The sequence below is a fragment of the Pleurodeles waltl genome, chromosome 12, assembly GCF_031143425.1.
Source record: "Pleurodeles waltl isolate 20211129_DDA chromosome 12, aPleWal1.hap1.20221129, whole genome shotgun sequence".
NCBI lineage: Eukaryota > Metazoa > Chordata > Amphibia > Caudata > Salamandridae > Pleurodeles > Pleurodeles waltl.
The window spans coordinates 245,272,183-245,296,906 of record NC_090451.1 but is presented as its reverse complement, the minus strand read 5'-3'; the positions used below and the strand labels follow the sequence as shown (position 1 = coordinate 245,296,906).

General features: G+C 44.1%; 1 protein-coding gene across 1 annotated transcript in view; it reads right to left on the bottom strand.

Moving 5' to 3' along the window:
* ZNF507 (zinc finger protein 507) overlaps positions 1–24,724 on the bottom strand; it is a 94,287-nt gene that overhangs the window by 13,430 nt on the left and 56,133 nt on the right. The window contains exons 4-5 of the mRNA XM_069217603.1: positions 19,621–19,732; positions 17,092–17,196 (exon numbers count right to left, since the gene is read on the bottom strand). Coding sequence (XP_069073704.1) covers positions 17,092–17,196; positions 19,621–19,732 — 217 coding nt within the window. The remainder of the gene's footprint in view (positions 1–17,091; positions 17,197–19,620; positions 19,733–24,724) is intronic.

The window sequence follows — 24,724 nt, the reverse complement described above, 5'->3', positions numbered from 1 at the left end:
AGAAGAAATGTAGGCTTTGAGTAGGACGAGGGGAAGCAGTATGGTGTCCAATATGCATTATAAAAAATGTTGTCCCAATGTGGAAGATCTGAGAGGAAATAACTGTTGCTGGCTTTGCGAGTGAGCATGTTTACAGTGGTGTGAAGTGAAGAGGGCAGTAATGGTAGTGTTTGTGCTCGGCATTTTGTGTTTGGCTGAAGAGAGGTTCTTAGAGCAGTGGTTCCCAAACTGTGGGCCGGGGATCCCTGAGGGTCCGCGAAGCCTCCTCAGGGGGTCCGCGGCTGCTTAAAACATTTAATAATATTAGGTCCCAGCTATCAGTAATGACTCCTCGGGGGTCCCCGTGTTCCAATAATGATTCAGTGGGGGTCCCCGGGCTCCAGTATTGATAAAATGGGGGTCCACAGAAGTCAAAAGGTTGGGAACCACTGTCTTAGAGCAACAGGTTTGGGGTTTATCAAGAGGGGTGTAGAGGTCTAAAAACATTTGTTAGCCTCAAGGTGCTTAGCCAAGAGGACATACTGGGTTCCATGGATCAGCCTTCAGAAGATATCCCAGGATGAATCCATGGTGTTAAAGAGGGTAAAAGATCTGAGTGAGAAATGTGTCTCAGAGGCTTATCTCGATGTGCATATGAGATTGATGAAGCTGATGGAGTGAAGAGATCATTGTGAGCTAAAGAGAAAGAGCTCAGATTGAGTCAGGGTGTATTTTGCATCTGGAGATGGATGGAGGAGGTGTGATGGGAGGAACTGAAGGGTTATATGTGTGTGATGAAATCAGTGCCCAATATGAGTTGTGGTTTCTACCAAGTGACAAACTGTGGGATGGGTAGTTGAGGGTGGGTAAAAAAAAAAACAGCTGAGAAAAGACTAGGTTGTGTGATTCTTGAGGTTTGGAGTCAAGTTGCCAAGGATAACAAGAAGGGCAAAGTTATGTTGCTCATCCAATACAGTATCAATTACTTAAAAGAAGCATTCCTTGATTCAAGTGAATGGAAGATGTAAATGATATACGTGTGAAATAAGATGCAGACTGTAATTATTATCTGTGGTAGTAAGTAGGTAAGGGTGGGCGGAACTCGCAGTTACCAAAAAACACCCCACAAGATTTTCACAGAGTTCTGCCAACGAGCAGAAATAGGCATGCCACTGCGATTTAGCACCTGAAGCCTGATTCACACTGAAATGTCAGGGCGCAGCTACTCGAGTTGATTTTACTGCTGTTCCAGTAGATTTCTACTTAAGCAGCAGCCTTCAGACCATGAATGGTCGTGATGGCCTGCATTGGAAAAGTCTCGCTGAATGTCCTCATAACAAGTGCAAATCACGACAGGGGACACCAAATCTTGCTCACTAACTTTCAGCATTGGAGTCGCATTCAAGAAAAACTCCTGACATGCTGCGACTGGTGGAATTTTGCCAGTACTGAATCAGCAAAATTCTGTAAATTCTGCCGGCAGATCTTAATATTTCGTCCACCACTATTAGTGGGATGTCATGTAGTAGGATGGAGGATACAGTTAGTGTCTTGTTCAAAAGCATTTTGGCTCCTACATAGTTGATGCTTTTCTACCCAGAAAAACGTTATTTCAATGCAGAAACTACAGTTGGCACTATTGCATCTTTAGTTTCCTTTTTCTGACTATACTTATAAAGGGAACAATAACTTTTAAAATGATGAATCATCTGAAAAACTCCCCAGTCGGTCTAATGGTAGTTCGGGCTTCCAAAGTACATCTGCATCACGTCTTGCATACAGAAAATCAAGGTCACCTGTTCCTGACTGACTTTTAGACTGTTTTTGACACATCAATCACTGCATCCTTGTAAGCATGCTTAAAGTGAGAAGGAATGCATCAAGGTCACTCACCTCACATGGAGAGGCCTGTAAACTATATTAGGGGATGAAGTCCATGTTCATAATTCATTAAGTGCTGAAGACGTAACACTTTCACAGTGGAATTCTCTTGGACATAGTTTCCCTACCTTCTCTATCACAACTTCCATGCAACGTTTATACAAGTTTATTTAGCACACTTATTAAAAGCCTAAGATGTAAAAAAAAAAAAAAAAAAAAAGAAAAGGGATGAAAAGCTACACGTATGTGTCAATGTTGAGGTTTATGATGGTAAATTGAGAGGCTTGTGGAAGAGAACTTAGGTAAACTGGTGCATATTGTTCATGGTACTTGAGTGCTGCAGGAAATACGAATGAATGAAAAGATACTTGTATTGTGCACAGCTGCTACTAAAGAGTGTTCTGATGAGGTGTCTGAAAATCACCGCCACCATGTCAGCTTTTTAGAACACTTTAGGGTTTGCTAAGAGTCCTGTTGAAATTCTGATTCAGGAGCAGGCTATGCAGAATGTCGGCACTAATAGAAAAAAAGAAAAGAAAAAAAAACTCAGCACTCTAAGTTTCTTGCACATCAGAATATGGAACAGCATGGAGTAATACCGAGTTATCTTCCTTCCTAGCAGCGGAATTGCAATAATGGAGTAACACTAGACCTGGTGAATATTATACACAGTGGCATCAGTACTTTCTTGGTGTGATATTAATAGAATACAAGACTTCATAAGAGCCACTTGATGCTGGCACACAACTTAGTATATGATCCTAGCTCCAAAGTGGAGCTCTCAACACACACTTGTTGTGCTCCTGTTTTTGTCACATGAGGGCAATCTTGTTGCATTTTGTATGTGTTGCATTCGGTCAACTGTTTGGCTAGGCTTGTGCATAATACTGTGCAGCGATCTTAACTTAATCATCCTATGTCCAGCAACGTGGATAACATCACTCCATCCTAAGCAGGAGAAAGGTAGGAACTTAAACAGTATCAGCTGGTGGACACTTTGTTACTGCAATAGAGAGAAGGGCTAAGTTTGAAGGAAGAACTAAAGGGACGGGTGTCTTCCTGATAATTAAAAACATGAATAATAAAACTATTGAATAAAAGGTGTTCTGAGGCGCAAGATGGTGCCCGTGTGAGCAGTCTTGTCAGCCACTCCTCTCCCAGCTTGCAATATGATGGAGTGCTGGTAAGTTACCTGTGGTATGTCTGATCGCCCTGGGGTACTCCTGGAGATACGCAAACAGATTTGCTGCTTGCTCGATGTCAGAGCATCGGCAGCAGCAGACATGACCTGGACTATTTGGTGTGCAAGTAGAGTGCTGAGACGTACAATGCACTGCAGACATACGGGGTGCTGGGCATAGAGGGCAGTGCTAGGTGTCCTCGGGAGAACTATGCCACTGAAGAGCTTACAACTAGCCCGTGAACAAGCTGGAGGAGACACTTTGGGCAGGACCTCGCTAGACAGCCGCAGGTGGCAACAGATCATATAACCACGAGTCTTGCTATGAAAGGCCAGGTAACAAAACAGACGAACCCTGGGCATCAAGTCTGGCTAAATCTATCAGTAAGGACATTAAGGCTCTGGTAGATGGTGTGGGGCTGTTCATGGCGTCAGATGACCCTTCCCTGCCCCACCCAAACCCAGGGGATGCATTCTTCCCAGTCACGAACTAACTTTCATCATGGAACTGAGATCTGGAGGTCCAAAGAGCTTACTGGTTTCCTCTTATACAGAAGAAGTAGGGACACAGGCAAAATGAAACCACAGACAGTCCCAGAGCGGTCATTGTGTACTTTGGCATTTATCTGTTGAGGCAGGCCATATATGAAAACGTTTTGAGGAAGTAACTTTTTTGTTAGGCCAGACTTTTGTCACGTAAAGGTCGAAAGGAGATGGAAGCTCAGACAGCTAATTAAGCCATTCCAGGAGTTGGGGGCCGAAGTATATTTGATGACCCCCTCTCGCCTCAAAATCACATTCCAGGGCAATACTCGGGTCTTCACATCGGAGATCAAAGTTCAAGAATACCTGGATGAACTTTTAACTGCAGAGTGAATGGCAAAGGGATCTGGGTTTGGTAGTGGCAAGCTGGCTACATTGATACACTAGAACTTGTTATGGTTAGGGCTTATATAGTGCACAGCTGAAGTGCTATGGCGATAGCCACCCTTGTCTTATATTTTTTTTTTCTGTTATTTTAGATGGAAAGATTTCTCTTTTTTCCTGTCTTTTTTCTCTCTCCATCAGTTTAGAGTGTTGGGTTCTTACTGAGCTGGGAAGGTAGGTGAAAAGGGTGAGCTTGGGAGTCGTCGCTCAGGCCAAGGGTGGTCGGATTGCCTCAAGACGTAGGTCTGGGGATGGGGGAGGTGGGAGGTATGGGGGGGGGGGGGAAGTGATGGGTCCAGAGGGAGAGGAGGGGAGGGGTTTGGGGTTTTAGGAGGGGACATGCTAGAAGTTTTGGGATAGGGGTGGGTACCGAGGAGATGTGAATTTTGAATGATTCCGCGGACAGGTTTACAGTCCAGCATGGAATAGTTGAATGTGTTCTCCAAGCAAGGCATGCTGTTATATGGGATCAGTCGCAACTGTGATCTAATTTTGTATTACAGCGTACATAACCCAGTTGTGAATTGTGACTGTCAATATATGTGGGCTGAATGACAATGTAAAAAGGAGCAGAGTGGTGGAAGACCTTAAAGCTCTGAGGGCAAATATAATTATCATTCTACAAGAGACGCACACTGAAGGAGCTGGGAAGCATTTGCATGAATCCCTTGGCTTCTCACCGATTGCTTGCATTATAAAGGGTATTAAGACCTGAGGGGTAGCCATATTTGCTTGTAAAAACATGTGCGATTCCAAATTGTGCTCCTCAGACACATATGGGAGATTGTTGAGCATCAATATTTCTCACATACAATCACATTATGCTCCTACGGAGCAAACATAGATAACCTTCACTTTTTTATTTTTCTGAGCACTTAAATGGATTTACGGTCGACCCCGATCACACTGTGCAGGGACTTATACATTAATCAGGATGGAGGGCATCTTGATGCGGCCGATAAGGACTATGCTAGTCAGAAGCACAGAGTTTTAGGGCCCTTAGTAACCCATCTAGAGATGGGTCACTTCTGCACTGCTCGACCTTTCCTCGCACTCTCATACCAAACATTGAGTTGATCATCCACCTGGAACTCTTTGGTAGGATCAAGTTAGAACACCAATGCTCTTTATGGGTCCAGGTGGTGGTGTCTCTCCTCTTCCTTAGAAAGGATGAGGGGGTGCGTAAAAAGTATTCAAGGTGATTGATTGGCCTAAATGAAAGGGCAGGACCACGTCTGATAAAAAGGAAGCCTGGCCCGAAGTAGCACTTTGTCAGGATAGATGGAAAGGTAGGATGGCTTAGATGACAATGCCTGCAGCTCACTCACCCTACGGGCAGATATGATGGCCACAAAAGAGGATGTTTTTAACAACAGAAGCCTGAGAGGACATTTATGAAGCGGCTCAAAGGGAGCATACATTAAGTAAAAAAACAGATTAAAATCCAATTGGGTCATTATGAATGCCGATGGAAGAAACCTATGGGTAAGACCATTAAGGAATCTACTAACAATAGGAGGATGTGGAGTCTTGGATAACCACGCTCTTGGGGGTCAGATGTTACATCAGGAATACTAGGTCATATGAAGCTGGCGTATGGCAGTGATTGCCTTGTTCACAAGAGCCCCTATCCTGGATTTGGACCAAGTCCACAGCAAGACATCAGTAAAGGGCAAAAAGGGGTTCAGCAGAAGACTACCCAGGCTGAAGCACCTCCGTCAGGAGGTTAGTCCGGACGGCCACTGAAGGCAGCACGAGGCCCAACACCTCTCCTTACCACCATGGAGTAGGACGCTTCCTCCTCCGTAGCCAGAATAGGGAGAGAAAGGATGCCACTGTCAGGGGAAGTGTTCAGACCACTAGCATCACCTAGGTCCGTCTGCCAGTCCACGGGCTCTTCAAGCTGGTATTCCAAAGGGTCCAGCGACCCCTCCCAATCCTCACCATAACCTAGCCCAAGAAAATAAGGATCAGGATCCAACCTAGGGAGCAAGGCCTCTGCCGAAGTTGAAATCTGCATAATGTGACGCTGGTCCAGCTTCGTGTCAGAAACGATGGTGGGGTCAACACTGACCATGTGCAATGCGGCATCAGGAGTGTCGGTGTCTGAATAGTCATCGGGGAAGGTCGAGATGGTACGATCTATGCCGGTTCAGATTGAGGAACGGATCCATAGGTGCCTTCAAGAGGCAAGGCTGAAGCTGCTGGCACAGAACCCCAGGGGGCCCCTGACAACTCTGCAGGGCCAAAGATGCTCCAGCAGAGTTGGACTGACCAAATATGAGGTGCATGATCTCACAGAACTCGCCGAGTATGGCAGGGTTTGCTCCAGCTCCCAGAAACTTAGGGAGGTGCGGTGCTGACCTAGAGACACACTCTGAGGACAGAGGCCTGGAACCACAACGCTCCTTTTTCCTCTTTCCATTGAACGATGGATGGAATGAAGTTGAGGATTGTTTGCTCTTCTTAAACTACTTCTTGTGCCTCGACTTACCTGATCGTCCTGAGGACTTGGAGTGGGACAACGAAGAATGGGGGCTCCAAGACTGTTCTCAGGACCTTCCCGTTGACCAAGATCGGAAGCGAGCAGAGTGGAGTGCTGGGCCTCAAGAAGCTTTAGGGACCGCTCCCTCAAAGCTTTTGGAATCACAGCCCGATACGCGTAACACGATTTCAGGATGTGGTCGTGCTCCAAACACCACGAGCACACAAGATGCAGATCAGTCACAGACATTGACCGATGAAGGGATTAGCAAGACTTGAACCTGGTCGTGCGCAACGACATCGACGCACCAGGAGTGAAAACAATTCAAAATAGTTGACAAAACTTCAAAAAAAGACCAATCAAAAAGTGACTGAGGGTAGCTCTTCTTCGAATCTACACCAGACTAGAGCAGAAAGAAAGTAAACTGACATCAGGAGGCCGGGGTGGCACCTATATAGGTCCTGCAACATCATATCCAGCGTGCACAGCACCAACGACAGACGCGGAGCCAGCCAACTCTACCTGATGGCATGCAGGAGTACTGATCAGGAAAAAATATCTGGGTCCAGATTGATGCCTGGGGGAAATTCTAAGGTAAGCAATTTGCAACTAGAAGTCTCTATCAGATAATCCATACAGCAACATGCCTCAGTAAGAAATGCTCTTGAATGAGTAAAATTAAGCCAAAAAGGCAATCATGAGAACTGGTGAGAAAAGCAGTAGCCATGCAGCATTTTATTGTATTTATTTAATACTGTCTACTGCTGAATAACTGCACCCCATGAAAGAGGAAGGATGTGTAATTGCAATCTAGACTGGTACTTGGAGCAGAAACTACAAAGACTTTAAAAGGCCCAGATTCCATCTGTAGGAACCTGGATTGGTGGGTACACACATGAAAGAAAACACTCAGTTGTACAAAAATAAAGGTACTTTATTTTTGGAACACAATACCACAAAATAATAGAAGGGCAACCCTCTGCCAGGAGGTAAGTAATACACTAAATATATACACTAGTAATCAGAAATAGGCATAGAAAAGGTTAGAAAATAGTGCAAATAGCAATAACCAATAGTGACCTTGGGGAAAGCACAAACCATATACTAAAAAAATGGAATGCAAACACAGGACTCCTACCTAGGTAAGTGGAATGTGTAGAGGGGAGCTGGGAGTACTAGAAAACCACAGAGGTAAGTAACACAGTACACCCCAGCGGCCAGGAAAACAAGAGTAAATCACTGGAATTTCCCCAAACCACCCAAAAGGAGGAAAATAAGAAAAAGAAGACACCCAGAGAAGACTGCAAGAAAACCAGCGGTGGATTCCTGAAGAGGACGACCTGTGGAGAGAGGGGACCAAGTCCAAGAGTCACAGTGGGGTCCAGGAGGAGTAGGAGCTACTACCCACCGAACTGTACTTGCACGAGTTGGTTGACGGTGAAGAAGAAAAAGGTCAGCACTGCAGCCCTGGAGCCGGAGAAGAGTTCCTGATGGATGCAGAAGATGTCCCACACTGGAATGAAGATTGCAGACTTGTGTCGGTGCAGGAATTCCACCAACAAGCCTTGGCAAAGGCAAACTCATGGCTAGTGGAAAAGTGGTGCTGCTGGGGACCAGCAAGGCCCAGGAGGATTCAACCCAGGAGAGGGTGTCATAGGGGACCCTCAGCATAGCCGAGAATCCACAGGAGCAGAGGCAGCACCTCCAGGAGTCCCACAGGGCGGGGACACAGAAGTCGCAGAATGAGCCCACGCAGCACTACAGAAGAGGATCCCACTCTGCCGGAGAACCCTGCAGAAGGCTGTGTTTTGCAGGAAGGAGTGCTGGGGGCTGGATCTGCATGCAGCCTGAAGATCCTTTGGAGGAGATGCCAACAAGCCTAGGCAGCTGCAAAAGATGCAGTCCATGGGTGTACTGTCCTGCTTGGGAAGACAAAGGCTTACCTCCACCAAAGTTGGACAGCTGGCAGAGAGGACCAAGAGGACTACTCCGGACCACCACATGTAATGCAGGATCCACAAAGCTCAAGGTGAGGGGAGATCCACGCAGCCGATCGTCATTTGATGTAGGTGCCAGAGGTTGCAGGGGAGTGACTTCTTCACTCCAAGGGAGATTTCTTCTTCTTATGCAGGCTGAAGAGTTGCTGTTTTCTGAGGATGCACGACCGGGGAAATGTTGCAAAGCTGGCAGGAGTTGTGGAAACAATGTTGCAGAAGAGTCTTCTTCATTGATTGCAGCATTGTCAGTTCCTTGAGTGTCCAGTCGCAGTTCCAGTGGCCGGAAGTCAAAGTGAAGGCTGCAGAGGAATCCTGAAGGAGTCTTGCAAGCCGAATTGGAGGACCCACCCAAGAGAGAGACCCTAAATAGCCCTGAAAGTGGGATTGGTCACCTAGCAAGGTAAGCACCTATCAGGAGGGGGCTCTGACGTCACCTGCCTAGACTGGCCACTTAGATGCTCCAAGAGTTCTCTGCCAACCTTGGAAACAAGATGGCAGAAGGCAGGGACCCTCTGGAGGAGCTCTGAGCACCAACCCTGGGGTGGTGATGGACAGGGGAGTGGTCAATCCCCCTTCCATTGTCCAGTTTCGTACCAGAGCAGGGACTAGGGGTCCCTGAACCAGTGTGGACTGGTTTATGCATGGAAGGCACTAAATGTGCTCTTCAAAGCATACCAGTGGCTTAGGGAGGCTACCCCTCCCAGGCCAGTCACACCTATTTTCAAAGGGAGAGGGTGTTACCTCCCTCTCCCAAAGGAAATCCTTTGTTCTGACTTCCTGGGCGTGTTCAGATCAAGCAGCAGGAGGGCAGAAACCTGTCTGAGGGGTGGCAGCAAGCTTGAGCTGCCCGGATAACCCTGCAAGACCGGTGGCAGCAATGCCGGTGGTCCTCTAAGGCACCCCCAGAGTGCATGGAATCATACTTCCAATACTTGCAACAGTACTCCGGTATGATTCTGACATGTTTGATACCAAACATACCCAGGTTCAGAGTTACCATTATTTAGCTGGACGTAGGTAGTGACCTATGTCCAGTACATGCCTAAAATGGTGTCCTCGCACTCACAAAGTCCAGGAAAATGGATCAGGAGTTTGTGGGGGCACCTCTGCTAGTGCAGGGGTGCCCTCACACACAGGTACCTGCACCCTGCCCTCTGGGTTGAGAGGGTCTACCATAGGGGTGCCTTACAGTGACCTGTAGTGAAAAAACAGGTGCATGAACCCATTTCATGCAGACTGCAATGGAAGACCTGCAGACTCCTTTGCATGGGCTCCATATGCATGGTAGATTAACTGCTGCAGCCCATAGGGATTCCCTGGTACCCCAATGCCCTGGGTACCCAGGAACCATATACTAGGGACTTATATGGGTTTACCAGTATTCCAACTGTGGAAAGGTAAAGGTACATTTACCAATTTAGGTAGGAGAGAGCATAGCCACTTGGGTCCTGGTTAGCAGGATCCCGGTGAACACAAACACATTGACAACAGGCGGAAAAATGGGGGTAACCATGCCAAGAAAGATGGCCCTTTCCTACACCATCTAATCCAGTTAGGCCGGAGGAAGCTGAAGTTTGCGCAGGGGTTCACCCCCAAGCCCCTCTCAGACTATCAAAGGTCAATAAACACCAGTCAGGCAAGCCATACCTCAGTTCCCAATTACAGTGGTACCCTGAACGTGCGAGCATGAGAGGCAAAACACATGGTGGTTGCTGCCTAAACAATGCAAGATCAAACATGCTTGCCTTATATTACCTTGCTGACCTCACCCCTCCATACATGGCCAATAATTTTTGTGGATCCCAGAGGCCCTTGTCCTTTCCAGTTTACATAATGAGAACCCCAGAACAACTTCCACATTCATTATTAGCAGTGCGGACAACACAGGATAAAAATATTTTTTTTTTTTAAATGACAATGCAGTCTTGCCCTGCTTCCATTATTTCGCCTAGGACAGCAGCATCGCTTCAGTTTGGTAGCTCTCAATTTGCTCAGTCTTAGCCCAACTCATTTTGGACCCGTGAGCCTTGTAAAAAAACATTTTAAATATGCTTCCAAAAGTTAACTTCCCTTGCAAGCTCATTTGTCTGGTCTGATCCCATTCTGGCCCTCTCCTGTCCAATAACTGTGTCCTCCCCTCTAGCCAGATGCCTTTTCTAAAACAAAAGTTGCCAATAGGTGTTATTTTCTGTCCTGGACAACTCCTAGTTTAAAACCCTCTGAACGTTGGTCCCAGCCACATGTATTGACTGAATCTAGTGGAGACTGCCGCTTTGACCTGCTCTGGGAGCACAGAGCTTTTTTTCTGCTTAGTTAATGCAAGAGCGTTAAAGTTTTAGACCACACATACATATTTCAGGGAAAATGTATACTACTACCTTCCACATTAACGCTGGTTGCAAAGTCCCAAGCCAGCCTTGCTAATTCCTTGGTGCTTGGTCCCATCCTGCTGCCTCTCTGCATTGTGGCAATATGGCCCCCAATCTGCCTTTCTAGCATTAGAAGATGCAAAGCACGATAGCACTGCCAGCACGCCACACAACATTAAAGCTGGTCACTATCTCTTGGTCTAGCCTTGCTGAATCCTACAGAATTGGTCCCATCCTGCCAGCTCATCCTACTGATGCTAATCAACATCTGAAGATGAAAGTATGCTGAACCCTGCCAGCCTGGAATATCAAACTACACACTACCCCTTGAAGGCTAGTTGCAGTGCATCGGGTCAGTCTGGCTGACTCATAGGAACTTGGTCTCATGCTCTTGACTGACAGCATTGCAGAGATGTCGCCCAGACCCTACAGTTATCAGCTTTTCAAGTTGAAGTAACTTGAGCCCTGTCCACTAATAAACTTTACACACCTCTAACACTGACCAATTATATCTTAGTGGCAGGCTGGTGCAGTTGTCTGGACTCTGGCGCTCAAGACTGCCAAGTAGAAGAGCCTCCACTCATCTGCAGTATTGTACTGTAGCACTGGTATAGCTATTACTACACCTCTGTGGGATGGTGAGGGTGGTATTTTTGTTTTGAGTATGTGTGGGAAGTGTTGTAATGCGTGATGACCACCGTGTTTCGTCTATTGTGCTACAGGGCGCAGCGCTTGAAGGTTGAGTGTATATGAGAGATAAATGTGAGAGATAAATGCACAAATTAAAATTGCAAAAAGGACTAACCAGCTTAGCCATGGGATACTGTGTGCCCATACACTGCTGGAATCCACCTTTGGTTTCTTCTTGTCTGGTCCTGTACTTGCATATCCTTTTTCCAAGTCTTCCTATTAAGTCCTTGGGAAAACCAGGTACTTACCTCTGTTCTCCTGGTCGCTGGAGGGTAACTCTGGTACTCGCCTCTTGGGGTTCCTAGCTCCTCCAGTCCCCCCCTAACAACTCCACATCCTTGGGTGGGGGACTGCATCTCACATTACGCTTCCTCAGTATATGGTTTGGCCCTCACCTAGGGCCTTCACTATTTTCATTAAGTATTGCCAATGCTTGCTGTTTTTATGTTATTTCCTAATTGCTGATGTGTAAATAGTTAGTGTGTAATTACCTCCAGTTGGAGGGGGAATTGGGGCGGAGGGGGGCTAGGGGGATGGACTGCCTATAAGAATTGCTGTGTGTTACTACAATAAAGTACCTTTATTTTTGTAACACTGTGTGGTTCTTTCATGTGTGATAAGTTGCTGTGCGACTATAGTGGCATTGCATAAGCTTTACATGGCTCCTAGAAAAGACTTGGCTGCTCATCTACATCTACCTCTAGAGAGCCTTGGCTTCCTAGACACTGCCTACACTTCACTAATCAGGGATACCGGGACCTGGTATAAGGTGATAACATAATAGGTGCTCACCACACACCAGGTCAGTTTCCTGCAGTAAGCATGTGCACAAGTTGAGAAATACATTATAGACACTGACAAGGTGAGAGTGACTACATGGGTGTCTACTCACCTTTATTAGCCATAGCCTACCCACAGCACTCTTGCACCTTTAGAATAAACATGCTTACGCCCATACTGGGACTTACTGCTTTTCACCAGCAAAGGCTAGGTGCGGTTATAACGAAGGAAGAACAGATTATTTCTCAGACAGCCATTTAATGTATACCTTGTCTTTCAGTATCTTAAAACTATCTCAACAATTGAGAACTCGAGGGAGTGGTAGGTTTTGTTGAGGCCTGAATCACTCAATTCACAAAGAAGGCATTTCAGATATCAAGGGTGTAAGGAAGGGGCAGCTCATCTACAGAGGTGTAATGGGCGTTACCCACTGACCCCACTAATCGCAGCCAGAAAAACTGAATATTTCATTTATTTCTACTTTCATTTGCATTCTAATTGTATTCCATTCTGATAATCAGGCTGACGTGACACTTAGTGGGTGACATCTCATTGACGGCAGAGCGGTCTGCCCTCTACAGTGCGTGACCAGCCTGGCATGCATACTTCAGTCTTTTGCAAGCTTTGCTATGATAAGGAGCCTTGAGAAACAGAGATAGCTCTGTGATCTCAAATGGACGGGTGGAGTGTCCTTGCCCAGCCAGTCCTAATGCTGCTCTTGTGCTATTGCAATAAATAACATGACCGCAGCATTTGGACTGGCTGAATGGGCTCTGTAAGAGGACGCAATCTATGCTTGCTTTCCTACAGAGTGTGTGCAACAGGCAGAGTGGGGGCAGGACTCAATGACATCACTATGATATAGCCAATCATTGAGGGTCTTTCTTTTGCCACCACTTTACAGATTTGCCATGTTTCTTCTGATCCTTGTTTTGGCTATGCTGTAGGACTTTTCCTTTTTAACACTGCAACTCTAACTACTAGGGTATGGAGAGGTGGGGCAGACCAAAGTGTGTGCCATCATCTTGTCCTGTGCAGCACTGCTGAGCACTTGCACATACCTGTATGTGGCTGTCCCTGCTCGCACCATGAAGTACTCTCCTAGACACCGAAGCTACCGGTATTGGCTGTCACCCAGTGGTGCATGATTTTCTTCAAACCCCTAGTTTTACTGAGTGGTAAAGGAGACTGGTTCGCCATTTATTTCTTTTAGTGGTGAACACTGACTTGGTGGCAACGGAAGGCTATTGGGTTGGGGGTAGGGGAGGGGGAGTGTACCTTGTAAACAGAGGTAGTGCAATCGTAAAACAGTGTGAAGAATGTGCTTTACACAAGCCTGACATATCGAACTGTGGACTGCAGACATGTGGACATGGGTGCTAACCTTGCAGCACTTTGTATGTGTCCTTGTATTATTAAACGACTAGTGTACACACAGTACTACCTAAACGTTCCTCTTTTTTTGTTCAAAATAACATCTAGTTTATGTTTCAAAAAGCTCGGACTGCCACTTGTGTGTTAATTTCAGTCTTTAGTTACAATCTGCCTCTGCAGGTTCGAGGACACTCACTATAAATGCGAGAGATGCGCAGCAGTCCTTATGGTGCAATATAACTATTGTCAACTGTGTATTGTGTGTGCAGTCCAACTTGGAGGCCGTTTTTGCCTGATCATCGCCCAAACTGCATTATTATTGTTTCTGATTTGGGGCTCTTCATATTATGACAAAATATTTTCCCATCATGTTGTAGGAGAACATTTTCATAGTAATGTTTAAAGATATGTGCAAACAGGTTGTGCTAAACTGTACATATGCGCAGTGGCAATTTGTGTTAGATATTTTTCATGTATTTTTTCATTTAATGTCATCATGACCTACGGGATGGGGTCATTAGCTGGTATAGTTTCAGTACGAGCAAATAAAATGTGTCAATCAAACTAATTTTTCAGATATAAATGTCTGACTGCGTTGGAGACAAAGCCAAGGGCTGCACACTAGTGGCTGCAAATCGATTTTACAAACGTACTTTAAGGGACAGCAAGTCTGTGGTGAAATTCGCTAAACAGCTAGTTAAGCAATTTGTGCCTGTCGCGGTCATCATTTATTAGAAAGTGAAACATGTGTGTTTCTGGTGTTTCTGGTGTCTAGTTTAGTTTATCTTACATCTGAGCAGAACAGTTCACACTGCCTTTTCCATTCTATACAATGGTGTGTTTATAATCACCATCATGCCCATAATATTTCTGAGGGGCTCTGACATTACTAAGTAGGTGAACACTGTAAATACTACCATGTAACACTTAGCAAAGTAGAGATATATCTGAAGGTTTCCTACATTTGATTTGTACATTTCTCACAAATTATGGTGTGAGATTTCTTCTACGTTTTGCATTGGTGTAATAAAACAAAACAAAGCAAATATATTTTGCTCCATTTTTTATTTTAGTTTGGCTCTTAATATTAGGCATATTACATAACGTTTTGTGCTTTGAAAAAAAAAAGAAATGAAGAACAAAGCCCCGATTTGCAAAATTTTTACCTGTTTCCTAGTAGGGAATACGACAAATACAGTTTGCTCAATTTAATTAACAGGGACAAGTTTGAGACCAAATCAATTGCCCCAAGGAAAATCATTTAAGATAGTCATGTCATTCCTAAGGAACCAAAGAGCTGGAAATTTCAATTGTGTGTACAATTCTCTCTTTAAACCTTCTTCAAATTCCTATCCAAAATGCTGTAAAACACATCATTTTGTCCTATATATCTCAAAATGTTCATGGAGGGCCAAATAAACTCTCCCCCACAAACCCTCTTTGGGTCACCTGGGGTCACTAGTGATGTCGAAGTCACAAACAGCTTTTTTGCTCCGCCATTTTTAAAACTTACCATCCATCACTGGTATATGGCACACTACCTCCGCTGCATGGCTGAGGAAAACAGCATGAGAGCACAAACAGGTACCTTCAAGTAGCGAGGCTAGCTTAGTCTTGCCGAAACAAAAGTGTTTCTTCAAATTTCTTTACAAAGCATATTTATTTTATTCACGCTCTCCTAAATGTACCCAACCCCTGATCTTTACCGTGTTCCATAACCTTAGCCTTATCCCTTAGACCAAACTGTGTCTTATTAACTTGTAGTATTTTCAACCCCTTCATTTAAAATACCTATTCCCAGCAAAATATAAAATACCTGTCAATCAACTAAAGGGCTTTTCAAAAGTTCAATGATGTATCCAAGAGATTATAGAATCTTACGGCATCCTGGTATATACTATTTTGTCTACTGTATTAATTCCCGACACCAATCCTATTCTAGATTGTGACAGTGCTCAGTTTTCACATTTACCCAACACCAGTTATCCAAAGTATAACACACAGGCTGGAATTATTTTATGATGTAGAGCTCATTAGTGTTAACAAATGAGCAAAGAGAGCTCTGTTCTGTAAGTGTTACTGGTCTACCCGCTTGGTTTAAGTGCATAATTCCAGTATCCTTAATCTCAATATAAGGAATACTATGGTTGCTGTTCCACTAACCATGGAGGTGCCATGTTTTTTTTTCCGGTCTGACTCTTCGTCTTGTAGATTAGATGTCAGTTTTCCATCTTCGGGGAAGTCTATATTTGGTTGTTTCGCGTAAATTGCTATAGACATCTATTGTCATCAAGCATTGCCAAAGGGCTTCTAATTCCCATCTGGTTATGAAGCTGGTATTTACCTCCATAAATACAGTAAGATGTTCAAGGGTGAGGCATGGACAAGGGAACCTTGAATGTCTTGTGCAGACATAAGGGGAAACCACTTTCCAGAGAACTTGAAATTTAGGGCATGTTCATTAGATATCTAATTTGCCAGTTTGGGATTTGGAGTTGGAAGAGCGTTGTTTTAGGGAATGTGGGAAGTGGGAAGTGTTTCCATGTCGCTCTTGATGAACACCGAGGTGTGGTTATCATGTTTATGGGACGAAGCACATACCAGTGTGTTGGATAATTAAGTGTAAGAGAGAGAAACAGTTTTATGGTTTTCAGAATGCTGTAGCTTTGAATACCTCTGTAGGTCCCTTTATGGTATTTCAAATTATTTAGTTGGCTTAGCTGGTTACTGCACTGGTTTGTCCAATCTTAGGTTCAGTGTACAGGGCTTTATTTTTGTCATCTCGACCAAATTATTTTTCTTTGCAACATTCTTTGTTCAGGTTTCTCAGTAATGCTAGTAACCCCTTATTCAGTTAACTGTGTCAAACGTTACTGTGCATCACTTTGAGCATGAAAATCTTGCTCAAAACAGGAAGTGGAAACAACAAAGTCTTTGCCATATTTTATGATTATTGCCTTTGCCAAAGCGAATAACCTTTGAGTCCGATTCCCTGACTGACTTTCTACAGACTGGACAAAGTGACCAAAACACTTAAGCTGCGGAAAGAGGTCAGATAAGGAATCATAAAAACTGAATACTATACAGAAATAACAATATACATAAAACCTAAAGCTTGCTTACATTTCTAATTTAAACGGTATAAAACTGAATAAACAGAGAAAAATACAAACACAGCTAAGAGAAAAGACATTAAACTTCCTGTAGACGTTGCATTGGGGTTAGATCACGCACTCCACCACCGTAAGGTAAAATAAGTACAAATAGGTTGAAGCACTTAGAAGCGTTAACACACATTTCTTATAGTCATTCATCAATGTTTTTCAGGAAACATATCAGGTGCGCCAGTGGCAAATGCAGACCAACTGAAAGGCAACCCAATAAAAAGACTTCTGTTCAGTGCTTGGGTAAATAATAACTCGTACATACTTGTACTGCTCCATAAGCTCCACTGCTTGGTGCTCCTGTGGGTGGCGTTTCATATGACACTTCAAACTATTCATGTTTGTGGTGGCAAAGTCACATATGCGACATCTGAAGGAAAATAGATTGGTGAAAGCTATCTCGAGCTTGCTGTGGTAGAAAACATTATTCAGACAGTTCCGCATATGACACTCACACCTAACGGTACATTTAGAGATATTTAGTGTGTGAATATTTTGAATCCGACAGTTGTAAATGACAGGACCCAAAGCAGTAATTTCTTTCCAACATAACTTTCTGCGTAGAAAAATTAAATCAAAATAGACATCATGGAATACTAACTAATAAACTCCTTCCATACATAAATTACACACTTGGATTATGTCGATTTGTTTGGTGGCAAACAAGTATCTTTCATCTCTCCTGGCCGTTTCAGTGAATCAATCATTTCTAAGTTCACAAATTCAGCACACATTAATACCCTCTGGATGAGATTCATTTTTTGAATGTCAATAAATGGACAGTGATTTCAATCTTGAGCATTAAGGGGGAATAAGTCACCTATGTCTACTTCTGCATTTAGCAGCACCCTGTATGATCCACTAGAACAATTCCCTATTCCAAAGAACAACCACTTTGTGGAAGGCGCTTGCATGTTCACCTCAACCAAAACACAGCATTGGAAAAGCCAGTAGATCTAACCCACAAGGGCTATTGGCTTTGTCAACGTTTAGCCATGTTGCACTGCAGCATAGCTGTCGTGCAGCAACACCATGACACTCAGCGCTGGTGGGTAGTAGCGCTTTTTTGTTACTCCTGGTGGGGAGGACGCCAGGTTGAGGAGGCAACATTGACAACAAGTGGTGTGGGGAAAAAGTCAGTATGGCGCATCCGGCGACGTTTCTGTCACATTACTTTTTTGTGTTATGAGGGGGGGGGGGGGGGGGAACAGGTGGTTGTGGACAAGAAACACAGACGAGGGAGTGGAGGAAGTAGGGTGACAAGGCAAGAGAACACCACACAAATCTCCTTCGCACAGACATACATACTTACTTTGCTGCTAAGCACTAGAAATCCCACATTCGCACACACGCTACTGCTCCACATTAGCAGAAACTTCACTACCACAACAAGTGGACAAGCTAAATCTGTGCAGTGGCGCCCCTCTCCTAGGGACACACTTCAACTATGGAAATCTAAGGTGAGCACAGAGGCTTTGCCAAGATCCTGCTCTCTGCCGTAAAATGGTAGCAACTAGCATGCTGCCCCCAAAGAGCATGAAATATATAACCACTTAGTCCAGTGGAAAGGTCAGTGCTAACTGTCTCAGTGCTTTTTTTCTGAAGGAGATGCAACAGGGACGTAAGGTGTGGTAGGAAAAAAAGCATTGTGACGCACCCGGGACTGGCCACATGAGAGTGCTTTTCCCAGGATGGGGCTGGGAGGCAGCAAAGAGGGACTGGAGAAGGTCACAACGCAGACAGCATGTCGGGTGGGTGGAAGGGAGAGTAACAACAAGGAGAGCTGGAGTGGGCAAGCAACATGAAAAGCACTTGTGGGCAAGCAACAACACTGAAAGCGGGAGGTGGCTGGAGAGAAACAGTAACACAGACAGCGGGTGGGGGGCAAGCAATGACACAGACAGCGGGTGGGGGGCAAGCAATGACACAGACAGCGGGTGGGGGGCAAGCAATGACACAGACAGCGGGTGGGGGGCAAGCAATGACAGTCAGCGGGTGGGGGGCAAGCAATGACACAGTCAGCGGGTGGGGGGCAAGCAATGACACAGTCAGCGGGTGGGGGGCAAGCAATGACACAGTCAGCGGGTGGGGGGCAAGCAATGACACAGTCAGCGGGTGGGGGGCAAGCAATGACACAGTCAGCGGGTGGGGGGCAAGCAATGACACAGTCAGCGGGTGGGGCAAACAACAAAAGTCAGTAGTGGGGCAAGCAGCAACAAAGTAACCAAACGCACAGTGGTAGAAGGCAAGCAACAATGAGGAGAGTAGGACGGGAGGGGGGCACAAGTAACACAGAGTGAAACAACATGGAGGGCAGGGACAATGAGGAAACAAGGGAGACTAGAGTCCAGTGCTTTGAAAAAAAGAAAAAAATAGCGCCCAATTAGGGAGTAGTGGAAGGACACAAGTACTTGGGTGATGCTTCAAGGGAGGGATCAACATAAGAAGTGGAGATGAATGCCACACACACCAACTAATGAAAAGAAAGCATATGAGACTGACAATTAAGCCAATCAATGGGAAACAGTGAACAGCCCCTACGCCCCCTGTATGTAGGAAAAAACAGAAAAAAGGTCTTGCATGCGCTGTCTCAGGTGAGACATATCAATATGAAGTCCCTCGATCCTTAACTCTTTATATTGCACCTACCATGCAAGCGTTCCGCTGAGTATTCCAGAGCCACTTTGGAGAGTAGGCTCCAACTTCAGCGCATACAATCATATATTAGTTTAGTTGAGCCAGAACCTTGATTACCAGTTTTCTGCATTTTCAATTTACAACATTTCATGCTCACCTGTAGGGCTTGTCAGAGTTATGAATTCTTCTGTGATTTCGTACACCTATGTATGAGATACTCGTATATTCACACACATCACATTTGTAGAATTTCTGGGATGCAGACTGAGCTATAAAAAAAATAAAAAAGTAAAGGCACTGTATGTTGGACCACTTTTTACTTTTTATTTAGTACAGCTTTGCTGATAACATGCAGAATTTGTACAGGGCCTGTGCGGGATGCAAATGGTAATTTATCTCTGCAAATATTTCAACATTTCTCTGCAAGCCTTTTTTATGTTTAGCAAAAATGTATTCTTTGGAATGCTACCAATGAGACAGACAAAACACTACTAATGCAAGAAAAATTGTGCATATGGAGAACTGAAAAGTGGACTAAAGAACTATGAAACTTTGCATATTTTGCAACAAATTATTTCAATACATGACGGTCCTATTAACAAAGTTAAATGTATGCTGCAAGAGGCAGAGCACTGATTAGTGCCCCTTACTGTTCATTGCAGGTTAAAATATTACCTACCATATTTTCCGGTGTATTAGACGACTGGGCGTATAAGACGACCCCCTACTTTCCCTGTTAAAATATAGGGTTTGGGCCGTATACCAGCTTATAAAACGACCCCTGGCGTATAAGACGACCCCCGACTTTTGAGAAGATTTTCATGGGTTAAAAAGTCGTCTTATACGCCGGAAAATACGGTATATGTAATCGGGTTGCTCTCTTTTCTTCCAACCGTGGAAGGTTTTTAATTATAAATGTACTACAAATCTGGAAAGCATTACATGTGATTTTCTGTAGGTCACAGGTAATTAATGTATGTGGTTAACCTGTGGATGAAGTACTTAAGGGTCAGTGACCATTTCAATTTAAACAAGCATTTGGAATGCAATGGGTCTCGCGTTTGTTCGCGTTAGAGCTATTTGCGTTGTAAATTCTAACTGGACTTTTGCCACATAAATTGAAACTGAAAAGTAAAACAGTTGACAGAAGCAAGCAGATTCAAAGAGCCACTGTCGCCGTGAGTGTGAGTGCGAGAGCTATTGGTTCCCTGCATGAATGTCTAGAAAGGATCGCAGCTGGGATTAAAGGCAAACCGAAACTGGAGAAGGGGCCATCACACGCTGTAACAGAAGGAAGTGAGATGGCCAACAGAAATGTTCACTTAGTTAAATCGCCTAGGGATTGAACGCAACACACAAAATGAGGGACTATTCATAAAATGCACATATAAAAATGAAGCATTTAAGACAAGCACATCAATGAATGAATAACAAGAGTGGGGGTGGATAAAAGCCCAGAGAGAGATTACAACAGGCTAGAGCGCTTGCATGCTCGACCCTAAAGAGGAATGCAGAAACCGTTAACATGACATAACAATTTGATCATGTTTAACAATATCATCATTCACATCAACAGAATTTCATAGAGTATCATTTGAAACCACCACTTACCTGGATGACTGAAACAAATCACAAAAGGTTAGTAAAACTATTACTCAAGAAAGCCACACTAGACCCTACCAAGCCACGCAATTATCAGCTACTAGTTCAGTCTCAGCCAAGGTCACTGCTAAAATTCGAAGACAACCTAAGCATTCACTCCTGTGTCCTACGCGACCTTGACAGTGGGCATACACCCTCCTTTTCAAACTGTCTCCACTGTTTATGCTGGTAACAACCATAGTATAGTATTTCTGGACATTCCTTTGATTTTTGGCACAATTTTGCTACTCACAAGAAATGACAAAAGCATCTTGACAAGATGTTGGTCGGCAAAGTTTCTACTTGGACTAAATGTCACAATCTATATAATTTGGTAAATGTAGATCGGAGTTCACAAGACATGGGAGTGAGGTATTCCTGCCACTGAAGACATCTTTGGCCTAAGTGAGTTAATTACAGAGTCATGGCTCACAGGTTATTCATATGCAGGTAGCAAGCAGCTTTTACTCAGTGGCTCGACTTCTATGGCTATAGAACGCTTTGACAAGATGCATGCGCATTATAGAAGCCTTGATGAAAGGCAGCTCATTAAGGCTCAATGCTTTCAAATACAAAAGGTCCAATTTCTGGGAGTCTTGAGTAACCTCAATAAAGTCAACCACAGACATACCTACACAATTTCACATTGTGGCAAAATGCAAAATCAAAAACCTAAGAGTTTGACAGGATAGTAGATAGATAGGCTTTATTTCAGCAGTAGAAGCACAGCCACAAAAGCACAGTACAAATGTTAAAAACAGTAAAAAACAGTCTCAAGTCTCACACAATCAGCAAATGAATAAATACATGGTAAACCAATCAAATAAAACCATACAGGAAGTACCAGCAAGACACAGCTTAACACCATTAAAAGGCCATTAATTTTCTTTTGGCCAGGGCACACTTTAGAAATGAGAATGCTATAACAGTGTAGGAGAGTTCAGAAATACACCAGAGCCTCAGCACTTCTAATACCACATGATTTAATTAGTGGAATGAGAAACATTTTAGAGTAAAGCCTATAGTACATACAGAAGAAAGTAAAAGGGGCAGATGAACACATTTGTAGGATCAAATTAACACAATGGAAAGCTTAAATGCCTGACCATATCAAGCCTAAATCTAGTTAAAAAGAGAGCCCCAGGTAGTATTCGCCCAAGACAGATGCGGTTCCATGTTGTGGGTGGTTTCCAGGTTAACGTACTTCCTAGAAGAAAAAATTAACTTTTAGACATTTCACATTCATGTCTACGCTTTTTATTCCTAGTTAGAAACACCCTCATGACCAAAGTTAGGTCCAACTTATATATGGTGGAGGGGGAAGAATAGAGTTCATGTGTCCCCTAACTCAGACAATTCCTTTTTTAATGTATAGGAACCAAAGAATGGCTGGACCTCTAACACAAGCAAGGCAATCCAAGATCACTTTGCTGTTTAAGCTTGCATGTGGATTTGCCCAAATAGCACAACAAAGCACCAACAGGGCCAATTTGAAGACATTGTCAACAAACCCAACACCAAGCTCCTGACAGACAATGTAAGTGGCACAGGCTGGTGGTACACCCGACAGAGAGCGTAGGACCCTCTTCTCTTTGGTTTGGAGGGCAAAAGTGTTGGAATAGCCCCATATACCAGCCACATAGTTAACAAAAGGGAGGCATTTACTCCTAAATGTCTCCAGCAAGGGGGTCATAGGTTTGTTTTCTGCCGATGTGAGATGCTAGGCTGTAAATACACCCAGCAGCACTGGCAAACCTTAGGGTGGGTTTATACTTACATGATCCCCAGTTTCCCTTGGCATCAAGGACCACCCCCCAGGTAAACAACACCCTGGGTGGAGGTAACCGGATAGCCTTGGAGATATACACTACTTGGTTTCATGGATTTAGGTCCAGAGAGCATGGTGTAAGTTTTTGAGAGGTTTGTAGTTAGGCCCAAAGACCCCATGAAGCTGACAAATTTCTGAAGGAGGATAGTAAATAATCACATGGGGCATGGTGCCTTATTCAACTGGCAAAACCTAGCGCAGAGACCACTGCTTTTTTCTCAAATTTAGAACTATATAATCATTCCTACTAGCTCAATTACTCTATGCCCAGTATTCATGCCTCTCCAAGGCCTTAGTCAGGAAATTAGAAATAGAACTAAAAAGCTGTTGCAAACATACCAAGAAATCAAAGAATGGACCATGTATTGAGAGCATTAAATTGGCCTTCGGTGGCCCATAACATTAACTCCGAGCAGGCCTGCGTGGCTCACAGTGTAGCTTGTTGTTCATCTCTTGCCTCTCTGAAACTCAACTGAAGTCTCTCTTGGGCCTTAAGATAACGCAAAACCAGGCTTTTGTAGGGTTCATGGTTTAAAAATACATAAAGGGAAAAGAGTAATCAGAGTTCCAGCTCTCCTATTCTGAATCATTTAGGTATGAGAAAACAATACTGAAATGTGACAGTATCATTTCAAAAAGCTATCAATCTCTATGAGAAAGGGGTTTGACCGGCAGAAAGGAGGTTGCTATTTTCAGCTGTGTCCAGCAAACCTCCAATCAGGACTTCATGAGTCAAGACCAGGCAACATTTTGATTTGTTTACAGGGAACAAATCCGAGGCAGCTGCAAAATAAAAGTTTCATAGTCATTTTCTCAAGGGAGCCTTGGGCTCACTTGAAGGAACAAACCACCTCTCCTCATTCCCCCACCACCACCACCACCACCAGGCAGTCACATTATACGTCTATAACCTAGTGTATGAAGAGGCCCATTACAGGTGCCATGGCATTGGTAAAGTAGTGAAGACATTTGTCAATAAGGTCAAGCTAAAGAGGAGCACCATACACCTATAGCAAAATTCCCTCATTAACTCCGTCTAAGACAAGGACTTGAGTTATGCCTGTGGTTGCATGGTGGAAATAAAAAAATATTTCTTAATGGCTCATAGTCCCACACTATGCCCCAATAGCCATTTGGAAATAATTTAGCAACTGAGGTAGTGGAACCCAGGATGACACAAAAGATTCCCTGACATTTTATTACAATAAAAAAAGGGAATAAATCTTCTGAGAGATTCTTGAAATAGGCACCAGTTTTACAATATGAAGAGCTTCTCAAACTTAAAAGGAATGCTGGAAAAAACACAGACAGGGGTGGGAGGAGATGACAGCGATCCAGAGTGGGAGGAGGGTTGCTGGAGAACCTGAATTTATTTCAGAACCTGATAGATTTCAAGGGACCCATGGATCTTCTCCAAGTCCTTAAGATATAAGGGGACACCAACACGAAGAAGTAAGATAGCCCTGACCAGTGTTGTTAGACTGTCTGTTATGCTTCTGTTACCAACATTATGGAGGACTGCCTAATTTACTTTGCAGATGAAGTGGAGGTAATGAATTGTAATATAGTACTTCTTACTTCCATCTCTATCAATCAAAATACCTTTCCTGCCTAGCTCTGCTGCTGGAAAGCTATACATTCATTGAGAGGTATTAGTTTTATTTAAATATTGCCACTTTCAGTGAGGCAATGTCAGGTCTGCCCAACTACTAAAAGAAACCATGAGATTTTGGTTTACTCTCCAAATAAGAGGTAATCTTCTGGCATAGGCTCTAATGGGCAAGTCGCTTTC